This window comes from Citrus sinensis, chromosome 6 (assembly GCF_022201045.2).
Source record: "Citrus sinensis cultivar Valencia sweet orange chromosome 6, DVS_A1.0, whole genome shotgun sequence".
NCBI classification, from domain to species: Eukaryota; Viridiplantae; Streptophyta; class Magnoliopsida; order Sapindales; family Rutaceae; genus Citrus; species Citrus sinensis.
Window position 1 is genome coordinate 22,963,562 of NC_068561.1, and position 14,632 is coordinate 22,978,193.

Here is a 14,632-nt window from a genome sequence, read left to right on the forward strand (position 1 = left end):
AGAAAAGATTTCAAGTCATTTTCAATGTCAAACTTAACTGAAAATTATAGACAAGACTTTGATCATGTTGCTTCAATCTTAATTCAACGGAAGAAGGCAACTGAAATGAAAGCGCGATGAAAGAGATGCCAAGGCATATAGTTTATGACCAATTTCAATGGTCTCGAAATCAGCGTATTATAGTTGAATGAACAACAAAGAGCAAATGGATATACACACGGCAAAGTAAAAACACTAGTATCGAGATCCCCATCCTACTGCATACAACATAGAAAGTAAAAGTTATAGGGGAATATAAAAATGATGCTACGAGAAAGAATAAAGAGAAACAAAGGGTACAAGAGGTTCGGTCTCTTAAAAGAGGATGAATCCATGAATTAACAAACAATTAAAGAACTAGATTAAGCATGATAAAAATGGGATAACAAATGAAAGATTGCTCATCTTCTTCAGGCCATTACTGAAGGTGAAGGCTCACAGTAATCGATTGAATAAGCTGACTAGGAAGACCCGTTTTCCAAATCGTGGGCTTGTCCTTGTTGTAAGCTAGACCGGCAGATTTCTTCAATTTGGCTTGTCACTTCTGCCATGGAAGGGCGGTTGTCGGGATATTGAGCGGTGCAATTAATGGCAAGCTGTAAGAGTTGAACCATCTCCTCCTCAACATTTTGGTATCTGAGAAGCTCGAGGTCAAAAACCTCGGCAGTCCACTCTTCTTTTACAACAGATTGGACCCATCTTGGGAGGTCCACTCCTTCCTCGTTCAGCAAGGCTTGTGTAGGTGCCTTGCCTGTAAGCAATTCCAGAAGCAAAACACCAAAGCTGTAGACATCTGCTTTTTGGGATACCTTGCGAGCATCTGTCACCTCTGGGGCACGGTAGCCATCAATTCTGTTGGGGGTGGATGAGGGACTCGCAAGATGAGCAAGGCCAAAATCAGAAATTCGAGCTTCATAGGATTTAGATAGGAGGATATTCGATGACTTAATGTTTCCATGAGAGTTTGCAGGACCCTTTGAATGGAGGTATGCAATCGCTCGTGATGCTCCAAGAGCAAGGCCAGACCTGGTTTCCCAATTTAATGGAGTCCTACCGGCTCCCCTGTTTCCTGTAGTTAGAAAATAACAAACCAAAATGATCTCGAAGAAAGAGCCAAACATGTTAATACGCCCACATTGGAGTTTCTGGTGCAAATAAGCTGAATTACAAATTTAGTTGGCCGGTCATCAAAATTAGTAATTAAATGTCCATGTAGATTCTGAATGTAGGTACACTCGAGATTTATACATTTTACAGTTTACATTTCCTCTGGGCATGATATAATTAGCAAGTAAGGACGAAACATGCTTCCATGTCAGAGATGTCATCATATTGTTTTCTTAAGAAAAGTTGGTCATATTATGGGCACACATAACAAGTAAATAGAACAAACTACAAACGTCAATCTCTGATCAGAAAATACACAGAAGTTAGCCGTCGATGCAGTCTTTTAATTTTTTCAGTTGAATCCAAATTCGTATAAAATTTCAAAACTTTAGTGGAAAACAAAAAAAAAATGAATACTCAATTTAACAACATGAAACTATAGCAACAGTAATAATCTAGATCCACTGATGTATTTGAGGAAAATTATATGTCGGCATGCCCACTCTAGAATGATAATAAAATGCAGACATACTACACCTCCATCAATCAACATGACCAAGAAAGAAAGAACCAGCAATCATAGCAACAAACCAAAAGACAAAGCATAATTCAAATAAGAAGAAAAAAAAAAGGGAAAGCAAAGAGATATAAAGGTGCTCACCATGCAAAAGTGCAGATAAGCTTCCCATGGGCATGTAATCATGAACAAGAAGCTTTTCATCTCTGCTGTAATAATAAGCCCGCAATGGGACCAAATTCTCATGATCCATAGATCCCACCACCTCCATCTTCTCCCTAAATTCCTTCTCCGACACCGTCACATCCTTCAACCTCTTAACAGCCACCACAATCCCCATTTCCAAAGTGGCCTTGTAGGCTGTTCCAAAAGTACCCTTCCCCAAGACCTCAGCCGATGCCCTTAACAAATCTTCCAAATCAAACGCCCTATCTCCCTTCCCAAAAAACACCAAATTCTTCACCCCACTACCCTTAGATTCCCCCTTCACTACTCCAGATAAATCAGAACTTGTATTCTCACCATCTCCTGCGCCCTTTTCGCGGGGAATCTCAATCTCAGTTTGCTTTGCTGTTGCTGTTGCTGTTGCTGCTGGGGCGACATCTTTTGAACTCCTTTGCCTATCTCTCTTCCTTCTACACAAACCGATTAAAAGAACTAAAATAATCAAAAGTCCAATCACAGATCCAATAACAATTCCGGCAATTGCTCCACCAGACAAATTACTCCCATCATCATCATCATCATCACCACCACCATTACATGAAACCAATGGCTTCCCACAAAGTGAATTTCCTTCAAAAGCACTACTAGGCAAACGAGCAAACCGTTTAGGGATCGACCCATTCAACTTATTAAACGAAACATTAAATTGCGCAAGTGATGAGAAGGCCCCCAGGTCAGGAATAGACCCAGTTAACTGATTCTCTTGCAAATAAAGAGTCCCTAATCTTGTCAATTTATTAAAATCAGCAGAAATCGTACCAGAAAAATTGTTCTTTGCCAAGTTGAGACGAATCAAGTTCCCTAGACTGAACAAGAGCCCCGGAATTTCACCACTAAACAAGTTCCCTTGTAAGTACAAGTTTCTCAGATTTGAAAGCTTAGCAAAATCCGAAGGGATAGTCCCCCGAAGAGCGTTGAAACGGAGAGATACAGTGTGCAGCTCAGTGAGATTGCCAATGGCGATGGGCAGCTGGCCGGATAAGCCCATGCCGGGGAATCTTAACATGGTGACTCGTTCACCCGTGCAAAAAACACCAACCCATTTGCATGGACCGTCCGTAAGATTCCACAACAGGGTCCGGCCGCCAATTGCTTTACGGAGAGTGAGTAAAGCTGCCCTGTCCGAAGCTAGATCTGAATCCACCCTCGAGAAAATTGTAACGGCCAAAATACCAAGGATTGTAACCACCCATTGTGATAAAGGTTTCATTTTTGATAATAAAAATGAAACCTTCTATGTTGTTGACAGTATGGTAATGAAAACTTTTGAACCGCTAGCAACAAAAAAAGAGGAGGCCAGACACAGCTGAAGACTTTAAGTTCTCGTTGTGTGTGTAATAATAACAATAAAACAAAGAAAGGCTACAGGGCATAGGCTCTGTGGGAAGGGTATGAAGCTTCGGTTGAGTTGGCTAGTGATGTGGCGTGTGTTATGTTCTGTTTTTGGTTCTGTGTTGTGGGAGAGCAGGTGATACAGTGTTTTGATGCGTGGTTTAAGGGAGTGAGCTCTCTGTTTTGCTTGGGTAAATTAGTAATTTACGGAAGCTGTCTAAAAAGGACATAAACGAAGGTTCGGGGTGGACCCCGGATTTATATGTCCAATCTAAGAGTTAGAACAAACCTTTTAGAAAAAGATTTGTCATAAATTTTAGTTTTACTGATAATTAATATTATAAAAAAAAGAAAAGAAAAACAAATTTAGTTAGACCAAACTAACAATTTTTTTTTTCAATCAAAAACAATTTGATTCTGAGTAAAATTAGACTAAGTCAATAAATTTTGAGTTGTTAACGTGTGAATTATGAACGAGATTTATTGTCACAAACATATTTATTGTTTTTCAAAAATATGTTATGCAATAAATATAAATTATCGTGTGAGGTAATGAGATCACAAGACTTTTATTTTTTAACGTGTGCGTTATAAGTTATATAGATGCTTATTGAAATCGCTATTTATAACTTTTTTGGAAGTAAACTCTAATTACCAAGTTTTTTTTTTTTTTTTTGAAGAAAAAATGTAGTAACAACAATAGAAACCACACAATAAGCAGCCAAGGGGCACTGGGCCTATTGTTGTTACCAGGTCAAATACTTTTCACAACCATTCGAATGGCATTATTTTTCTTATAAATAATGTTCCCAATTTAAAATTATTTTATGCCTGGGGTTCCCCATACGGCATACATAATCAAACCTCTGATAAATGCGTTAAATATTATACGGTTAGTAAAATTTAATTCGCTACCGACACACCGCTCACTCTTTCTTCCAATACTCCTCGAAATGTTGCTCTGTTTAAAGTAGCCATTGAAGCCGTGCATGGAATCATTTGGAAAGGCGATATATGCAATTTTTTAAAATTTGCAACTTGTCTTTGCTTAGTTGTCTTTCTTTATGATGTTGGTTCATCCCAATTTTATATTTTTTAGCTTCAAGATCTGTGCGAAATCCACATTTTAGGCTTTTTCCCCTTAAAACCACTTGACCACTTTGTTGAAGATTGGTAATCGCAAATTTCGTTGCTAATTTTCTTAAAGTAAAACTTTCATTCCTTAGGTTGTGATTAAGATACATCAATAATAATCCGTTTAATTTTATTCAATAATCTAATATGTTAAAAAAATCTATAGCGTAAGTTAAAGAAAATTTTTAATAAATGTTAAGTAAATTTAACTTGTGCAAAAGGCCTTTAAAAATAAACAACAACAAAACGTAGGTTCGAATTATGAATATAAACATACTAATAAAAGTATGTCTATAGACTATGATAATAGTTCAAAGCCACAAGTTATCTGCTGACCGTTCATGCATTACCTGAAAGTGTCAAAGGACTTTTTTTTTTTCTATAAAATTTGAATTTTATGATAGTAGTTAACTATATGGATTACAAAATCAGAAAACCTTAAGTCTTCATTGTAGTCAAATATTAGTCAACTCATATTCGAATTTAGATGAAAAATATTTCTTTTGTCTATGAGTAAAAATTCACATATTCTTATAACAGGCACAAATTGCGACTGAAATCCATATTAATCTAAATAATAAATCATATATATAAAGAAAATAATACATACCATTACAATTTATCGACAAAGTGTTATATAATATACCACAATATGATTGTTTTAAGAATAAATCTGTAATCACTTAAGTTTATGAAAATACCAAGGGTAAAAGCTCGTTTAGTCCCTATATTTTGAAGTTAGTACCCGTTTAGTCCCTATATTTTTAAAAATACCTCAAACCATCCCTACCATTAAATTATTGACACTTTTGCCATTATCTTTTGTTCCTTTTAACTTATTTTTATAATATTGCCCTATTATAATAATTTTTTAGACATTATTAAAAAGAAAAAAATAACCCTATTATAATAATTTTTTTAGACATTATTAAAAAGAAAAAAATAAATTACCACTTTAACACCAAAAAATAAAATAAAATAAAAAAATATATATTAATTTTTGTAGAACACACTCTTGAGTTAAAATATTAATTTTTCTAAAAAAATTGATAATGTAATTTTTTACGATATTAATTTTTTAGACATACGTAAGCTTCCACAAAAATTAATATATACTTTTTTTTTTTGAGTTTAATTTGATAATTTAATTTTTTATTAATATCCAAAAAGAAACATTATTGTAAAAATGTAATATTGTAAAAGCAAGTTAAAAATAAAAAAAATAATGGCATAAGTGTCAATATTTAGTAGCAGGGATGTTTTGAGGTGTTTTTAAAAATACAGGGACTAAATGGACACTAACCTCATAATATAAGGACTAAACAAGCTTTTACCCAAATACCAATGTATCCATCTTTGTCATTAAAAAATAAGGGTAAATAAAGAAGCGTCAATAAAAAAATTAGTCTTCTTATTAATGAATGAAATATTTTCAAAACCGTAAAGGCAAATTGAACATTTAAATATTGTCATTTAAAAAAAAAAGGAAAAACATTCTTCTTTTGCTTTTTTTAATTTTGAAAGGAAAAGTCGACGGAAAAGGAAGGAAATCCTGAAATGAACAAGATTGGGACTCTTGGGCAGCTATCAAAGATTGATGTCTTAATGGTACAAATATATCCATAACCATAAGTAACTAATATCCATAACTAATGGATTCGAGCGTTCGACTACCTTTCATTCCTTGAGATTCGTTTTACAACTAGGAAAAGTCCTAACTGCCATTCATGTTCGCAAGTAGAAGATCCGCAAGAAAATCTTAGCTGTTTACAAATTCGCTTTCTGATTGGTTGAGGTCCTGCAATACTACAATAATACACCGCCATATTCATGGACCCTACCCTTTGTGTTGACTGGAACTCGTACTCCTGAGGAGCACAGGAAAATTCGTTCCTACACTAGAAATCTGAGATGTGACGTGTCAACAGCTCGTTGGTTAGACGTCATGTTTGGGAGAGGGCAGTTTTCTTGATCTATTACTGGTAGTGACCACAACAAACGGCTACTTTTTTAGAGTGGGGCCCACGCGGTCCCCAGTCACGTTCTCCTACTTTCAAACCAAATAAAAAATAAAAAATCAAATATTAACAATAATAATAAATAGTAAACAAATCAGAACCCTCGTTTACTTTTCTTTTTGTCCTTTTTTTTTTTTTACCATGAGGATTATCCCAAGCACTTATAAAAATATTTAAAGTTCAAATAGTTAGTATAAGTTTATGATAATATCTCATACAACAATCTCAAATTTTAATTTTATATCAATTAACAACTCTTTTATTAATTTTATTGGCGACTATAAAATAATTTTAGACAAATTTTACTTCTAAATTTATTTAAGAAGATATAATGATATTTTGAGAGACTTTAGAAGTAAAATAATCTTTTATCTTATATTCTTTAATGATAATTGATAGAGTCAACGAAAAAATAATTAGTTGATATAAAACTAAAACTTAAGAATTGTTTTAAGATTTTATCACAACTTACCGTGACTATTCACACTTTGGATATTGTTGAGGAGGTTAGGGTATAATTTATATTCAACATCACATCGTCACATTATTCACAATAAAAAATCTAATTGACTAATTTAAATAAATTCTATTAAGACACAATCTTTTTACCTCTATTAATATTAGAGAGAATTTATGAAAGAAGAAATCTATCAATCCTTACCTCCTTATAAAAGCAAAATAATAGAAGGTAAGCCTCACATATAGACTCATTGGAGCTATTTTACAAATACAAGAAAGTCAGCGCAAATGGAGTTGTTGAAAACAAGTCACTTTTGAACTAGATTTGCTCACTGTACAAACAAAAATCAGCTACTATCATAAGCGAATTTAATGGCATGAGGTATAGCTTCATAGTTGGCAGAAAAAAGTTAGAGCTATAAAACCCAAAGATTGGCGAAAGCATGTCAAAACTCGGCCACAACATCACATTGATTTACACGTAACACCAATAGTAAACGAAAGGCCTGAATTACATTTTAATATATAGCCCATCCATATTAGCTTAAAATTTTTTTTTTAAAAAAATGTCAAACATATTGGCCTTAGGGTGCGTTTGGGAGTGATGTTGGGCAGCTGTAGCTTTTAAGCTACAGCACTAAAGTGTTTGGTAAACACTAGCTGCTGTAGCTTTTAAGTTATGTTAATATAATTTTTCACTTTTATAATATAAAATTTATTATATCTTTAATAATTTTGATAAAATTATTATTTAAAATTTATATTTATTATATATTATTAACTTTTGTTTTATAATTACAGCTTTTTTTTCACAGCAGTTGTAGCTTAAAAGCTACAGCACCTCAATCCCAAACGCACCCTTAATCATCTAACTCAAAATAGGAAGCTGTCAACGCATGGAAGTGAATTTATCCAATAGCTAGTGGATTCCGTAACAATGAAATCTCAAGCATTTTAGTCATAAGTAACTACTCACCTATCCTCAGTGAATATTCTAAGATGGTTCAAAAGATAAATTTTTAAATGCACGTATAAGTTATCAGAGAATTACACACATATATATATATAGTAATGATACAGCCACAAACTCTTGTACAAAATTATTTTGTACAAACTGATGTGGCATGATAAGATTGATTAAATTAAATATCACTTGGCCCACATAATTTGTTTTTATTAATTTATATTTTCATTCAACCAATGAATTAATGCCACGTCAGTTTGTACAAGAGTTTGTGACTGTATCATTACTCGTATATATATATATATATATATAATCCAACCAAACATGGATAATGCCATAAGTAGCACTAACCACAGCCTCTTCTTCTTTTTGAGAAGAACAAACATTAAAATTTGAAAAATTGCATGTCAAAATCCATGCCGAAACCTTTGTCTTTGATCAATTTTAATTTGAAGTAACCAAAATGGGCTCAGAGAAACATCAAATGTTTTACAGTCTTTGACTGGAACGTAATCTCTGTAACTGAAAGCATACAATTATATTACAATATACGATGCATTGCACCTCCATTTCTAATCGAGCGGTTAATAAATAAATTAAATGAACGAAAACGTCATCGTATTGGGGGTTAGATCATTGCGTTATGGGTTTTGATAGTACGTGCTAACAAAATACAAGACAGGGACTGGCTGGCGGAGAAGAAGAGTGTTGTTAAGGAACCAACAATGAACAATCTGAGATGGATGGATATTAAATAAATAAATAGGCTATGAATACATGTCGCACGTGCCTTTTGTGAATGCACTAATCTATGCCGGGCAACAGCTGCGATTATGAATTTCTTTTTCCACCAACTATGGGCACCGTCCATCGCACTTTATGTGACCGACTGATCATCGTCCACGTTTCTCACGGGGCCCGCTTCAGTATCAAAGGATAGTTGGCCCCACAAAATATGTGGATATGATAGTGATGTATAACAAAATATTTAGTCAAAATTGTTCTATTACGGTTTTAAACTTATGATAGTACTCACTCTGCAATTTCTTACATGGTGAGATGATAAACATCATCTAAAATAAATACTACTTATTTTGTTTTTTTTAAAAAAAGATTTTTTTAATATTTTTTAAAATTATTTGAAAATAAAAATTTAATGCTTATTTAATCCATATATTTTAAGTAAGTATTCGTAGAATCACTATATTTAAAAAAATATCTTAAGATATTCTTATTATTAAATATGTTATATTTCTACTATACTTTTATTTTCTTTTATAATAATACTCTTACAATAATATTCTTGGGATATTAATGAAAAAAATGATAATTTATTAAATTAATCTTCAAAGTATCATAAAAATTTACACATTATTATTATGGTAAATTAATTTTTTATAAAATAATTTCTAGTAAGATTATTGTAAGGATATAAAACATTGTCTTAGGCTAGCTAATATTAATTAATTTATAAATAATTATTAGAAAGATCACTGTACAAGTACAAATATTTAAAAATATTGATATTTATTAATTAATTTGCCAATAAATAGTTATTCGTTATTTTTAAGAGATAAATTAATCAACATCAACACTATTGTTGCAAAGAGTATTATTGTAAAAGAAAAAAAAGGTAAAGATAAGAATATAACATATTTAATTATGGAGATGTTATATAAGGACAAAATGGACATTTAACTCAAAATATAAATACTAAACAAACATTTGCCCAAAAAAAAAATTACATAATTGATAAACTTTTTCTTAAGTTATATTTGGCCCAATAAATCAATATATAATAATGTTAGAAATTTTAATATTTAAGTTGTAATTTCATAATTTATAAACTATTTTTTTTCTCATTGGATTCCATGATGTTATCGTGCACAATAACGGTTTGAAACTATTAAATTAGTGTTGTATGGTATCTGATCCTAATTTTATAACGAAAAAACATCCGAAATTTTTTAAGAAGTCTAAAATATTTTGTTGTGTCAGAAAGCATTTTTTTTGGTTCATTTTATCCGTCGTCTTCTTTTGAAAAAGTCACTTGAATGCCAACGCCTAACAGTTTCGAGAACACAAAAATATAAAATAATTTCGGCCTGTAACATTGTAAATTGCACCGAAAATATTTATCTTCACATGATGGTGCCTACATTAATTATGATTATTCATCTGAAGGATTTATCACGCCAAACAAGGCCTCTGGCAACAATCTAATCATAAATGACAGCACCAACCAAACAGTTGAAAAGTCTCAGGGCCCCCTTTAACCGACATACCCTTAACCCAAAGTAATGATTAGATTGCACTTTCAACAATGAAATGAAGTGATTACAACATTTGAAGTTCTCAACAAACTTGTTGTAATGGGCTTTAAGTAAAAGAAAGCCAGATAAATCTTAGGTAAACTAAATAATAATAATAATAATAATAGTCTGGGACTGTATAGGCCATGCATACTCCATAGAGTGTGAAAAATGAATCTGCCATAGCCCAGTCACTTTGTATGAAGAACCAGATATTAGCTGTTTCCGTGTATTGAGTGAGTTTAGCTGGAAGCCGGCAGGGATGATTGCCTTCACGTTGTATTGATTTTAAGGTTCTCTACAAGATTTTGTAGTTTGTTATTATTTAAATAATTCTCCAAATAATGGGCCGTCTAGTTTGATAAATGGTGAAGGCAATAAATATTGTTTATCTGTTTTTTTTTTGGATTGTTTCTTCTTCTTCTTCTTCTTAATTATAGGAATGAAAAAGTCACGAGGACTTTTTTGAGAAGAAAAATCAATACTTACAATACACATGATCGAGAGAGAGAGAGAGAGGACTCCAACTTCAATCCTAATTTATCACTAAACTATCATAAATAGGAAAATTTAATACAATAAACTATCAAATGTACTACAACCAATGGCTTATCTTAATACTTCTAAACCACATTAAAGAAAAGGGGCCAACTTTCTCGAAATGCAAACCCATACGATACGGTAAGTCGGTCACACACACACAGTCAATGTTGTCACACGACGCATTGCACAACAAACACGTCCGCGATCAGTCAAAACAGATTATTGATTATTATTATTCTTTATTCTTACATCAGAAGCCCATTTTGGAAATTGGACAGCTGAGAAGAGGGAGCCTAATAATTTCATAGGATCTACTAAACTAGAGCTTGCTAGTGATGTTGATATTTCTAACACTACTCTTCTTGGGATTGGCATCTTTGGGCACAATAACGGTAAGAACCCCATTATCCACATGGGCCTTGATTTGATCCAACTTCACATTTTCGGGCAATTCAATTTCCCGAGAAAAGTCTCCTCTTCCGCCAGCACGCCTTTCTGCTACATGCCAAACTGTCGCTTTTGTATTTGCCTCCTCTTTATCTTTAGCACCCTCTCCTATTATGCGCAATATGTTCCCGTCTTCAATCTGACCTTTATGTTCTCCCTGCTATATCCTGGCCGTTCATTAAAAAGTAAACAGGATATAAAACCCATAAAATAATAAAATTAAAGAAAAATATCCACCGTCCACTTATTTTTTACATTTTTTAAAAAAATATATAATTTCTTTATTTTTTAGTTAGAATCCACCTAAAGTTACATTTTGTTTTATTTTTCTACTTCTGTTTAGAATCCGTTAAGAAAATTAATAGAAACTTAAAAAAATATCATTTTACCCCCCAAAATAAAAATTACAATTTCATCCTAAAAAATGTCAAAATAATAAGATTTAATTATGAATATAATTATTGGTATGTTAATGAAGTACAAAAAAATCTTAACTACTAGAGATTATAACTCAATGAATAATAAAACTCTACTTATCTTAAATTCAATTGATGGTTTGCGAGATTAGGTTATTTTTAATGCTACTGTTATAATTTAGCATTCTAATTACATAAATATTTTAAAAAAAAACCTGCATTTGATGGTTGTGAAATTAATTTCTTTATTGACCAGTGGAGAAAATAATTAGATTTAATCTAATTATTTTTGATAATTTTTAAGATGAAATTGTAATTTTCATTTTGGGAGTAAAATTATCATTTTTTTAAGTTTCCATTAGTTTTCTTAACAGATTTCAAACGGAAGTAAAAAAGTGAAATAAAATATAATTTTAGGTGAATTTCAATCAAAAAATATAAAAAACAGATAGACGGTGGATATTTTTCCTAAAATCAATTACAAACGAGACTCCAGGTTGAGTCAGTACTTAGGACGTTGATCTTGAATATGTGGGCACTTGGGGATTCGACCCAATCCATCAGTGCCGTCGATCCGGACCATTCACGGAAGACGGGAGGGCTCATGAAAAAGCGCCTGAAAGGGTAGCCAAAAAAGTCACCAGCCATTGTTTGATATTGCAATCTTGATTTTGGATTGTGGCGTAAAAGGGGTGGAGGAGCGCGAGGTTTTGTTTGGTTGGCTTATAAGAACGGAGTTCGAGTAATCGTCGAATGTCCAGAATATTCTACAAGCCTCATCCTCTGTTGTGTATGATATTATTTCTCCGCAAGATCGAAGATGAGCTCGCAAGTTCTAGAGTTGTGAGTGAGCCCATGTGGCCCAGGAATGAGTGATTATGGGCCCAATTCAGACAAATGGGCTGGAGCAAGTCATTACAAGGTCGTGTGTGCGTACAACTTCCAAGATTGTTGTTTGCATCCCTAATACTAATAATTGAAATAAAAATTAATTCAAACGCTGCCAACGGAACTTTGTTATGACACATTCTAGATGTTTGGTCTTAGAACGAACTGGATCCATCTCCAAGTCATTAAAACAAAAAATATCGACAATGCTCGTAAAGGGAACTTGAATCCCTATCTTAATAATTGTGAAGGAAAATTATTAAGCTACCACCACACTAATGCGATATGAGTGGTTCCCTTAGATTCCTTGAAAGTTTATAAAGTTGGTTCTCTCTCTTGCCTTTTTTTTATTGCTCTCATGTTTTCTCTGGGATCCCTGTAGTAGAAATGTTGAAATTTGGAAAACCATATAAATTTAAGCGTTTTAAGTTTTAAGCTTTTTAAATCCCATAGTTTTAAAGTTTTCTCGAACATTTTCCATATTCTAAAATTTCGGACAAAAAAATTAGTATGCCTTGAAAATACATTATTTAGTAAATACACTCATCTCTAAAATGGTCGTTGTCTTTCTTTTTTTTGGTTTCCCCCTAAATTAATGCTAATATATTATAAACATGATGATCGAGAATAAACAAACTGAAATCAAATTTAAAATAAAAAGAATCCGGTTCTTTCTGCATGCATGAAATGATTCACATCCACACATCGGATATTCATGAATATGCATTATCAATTGATTAGCATTACTTTAATGGTTTGTCTGTTTAAGGCAATAATTCTTCTACAGGCTATATATCACTTCCCACTTTATCACCTTTACAATAAAATTATGTTTGAGTCTGAAAGCATTCATCTCCTTTTCCTTTCTTTCTTCTACTTCCTTAACCTACAAGCTCATGTCACATACAAAATATAAATGCACTATTGATCCTTTTGGAAGTCTCGTACTCTAGCATAATTATTGGTTGCATAAAGACAAAGTCTTCAATCTATAACAAGCATGGTGATGGGTGTATTCGATGCTTTACAAGATGTCAAAAGAATCAACTTTTAAGTGATCATAAGCATTAAGCTCTAGGAAAGTAACTTACAGGATATACTGGACGATTATATTTGTTTTATTTCCATGCAACAAGAAATTGGTAATCGCTTATAATAAAGAAAGATATGGAGAGAACTCTTTTTCCCCAAAAATTAAACAAAAAAGAGAAGACAATGCAACTTTTGCTTGTCTTCATGCCATGCCAACCCGTGAGCCACTGTAATGTTGATCATTTTTCTTAAACTGGTAAGAAAAGGTAATGTCGAATTATTGCAGAAACTCACTGTTTTGTTGCTGTCTAATTTTTGTTGATAATAAATCAGTCCATAATAAACAAGCGATACATTGCATATGTTTCGGTGAAATGAAACACCGAGATAATTTTTTTTTTTAACATTAATCTTTTCTTGTGGATTGTACAAATTTACGGTTCAATAAGAGAAGTATCAAGAAATTAAAGTGAATTCAATCACATGATTCCATGGTAAAAGTAAATTACGAGGGATAACTCTAAACTTAGGCGATTTAATTCATAATTAATTTGTATCAAGATATTAAATTCATTTGATAATTTAGATTGTTAGACAAATAGCTCAACCAACTCAATCTAAAAGCTTAAGTTGGTAAGTGGGGTTCAGCATTAGTATAAAAACACGTCTTTACAAACCCCTCACATGAAATATGGACAATTTCAGTTCTAATGGGTCTATCTAGATAATCTATTTTAGGGCAGAGTTTACACGTGGGAGAATCAAATATAAAATCTTAACTCTAATATTATATTAGAGAATTTAAATCACTAGACTCAAAACAAGCTTAAATTATTAGTATTGACTATTAAAGATCAATATTAATCATCATATAGAATATATTTCAACTCGAGAATTAGGCTTTTAATTTCAAACGATCAAGTTTGGCTTTGAAGCCACTATGAGATAACATGAAACGGACCCAATATATACACTAACAACTGAATGAAGAATTAACTTAAGGCGGCGTTTGTTTTTTAACTTAATGACTTAAAGTGAATTAACTTAATTAATTAAGTTAATTAGAGGTGTTTGTTTTTATAACTTAATGAAACTTTTTTGATAATTTTGACTTAATAAAATAAGCCAATTTTTTTTTGCTTTTTACTTAATGAAAAAATCTTAATTAAGTCAATTACTTGCTAATGTCAAAAATATCC

At 32.3% G+C, this 14,632-nt stretch overlaps 2 protein-coding genes across 2 annotated transcripts; both read right to left on the reverse strand.

Moving 5' to 3' along the window:
* Positions 1-293: 293 nt before the first annotated feature.
* On the reverse strand, positions 294-3,361 carry LOC102624899 (probable inactive receptor kinase RLK902). The gene is made up of 2 exons (XM_006482052.4): positions 1,808-3,361; positions 294-1,108 (listed from the first exon to the last, which is right to left on the reverse strand). Exons 1-2 carry the CDS (start codon positions 3,096-3,098, stop codon positions 501-503), a joined length of 1,899 nt encoding a protein of 632 aa, XP_006482115.1. The 5' UTR covers positions 3,099-3,361; the 3' UTR covers positions 294-500.
* A 7,274-nt stretch (positions 3,362-10,635) lies between these two features.
* On the reverse strand, positions 10,636-12,340 carry LOC102624423 (15.7 kDa heat shock protein, peroxisomal). Its single transcript, XM_015531503.3, is given in 3 exon segments — positions 10,636-11,241; positions 11,244-11,264; positions 12,023-12,340. Coding segments are annotated over 3 exon segments (432 nt in total). The 5' UTR covers positions 12,162-12,340; the 3' UTR covers positions 10,636-10,969.
* Between the last annotated feature and the right edge of the window lie 2,292 nt (positions 12,341-14,632).

Coding starts and splice junctions, on each gene's coding strand:
- LOC102624899 (XM_006482052.4), bottom strand. CDS start 3,098: ATGAAACCTTTATCACAATGGGTGGTTACAATCCTTGGTATTTTGGCC. Junction 1,109..1,807: donor CTTATCTGCACTTTTGCATG/GTGAGCACCTTT, acceptor TTCTAACTACAG/GAAACAGGGGAGCCGGTAGG.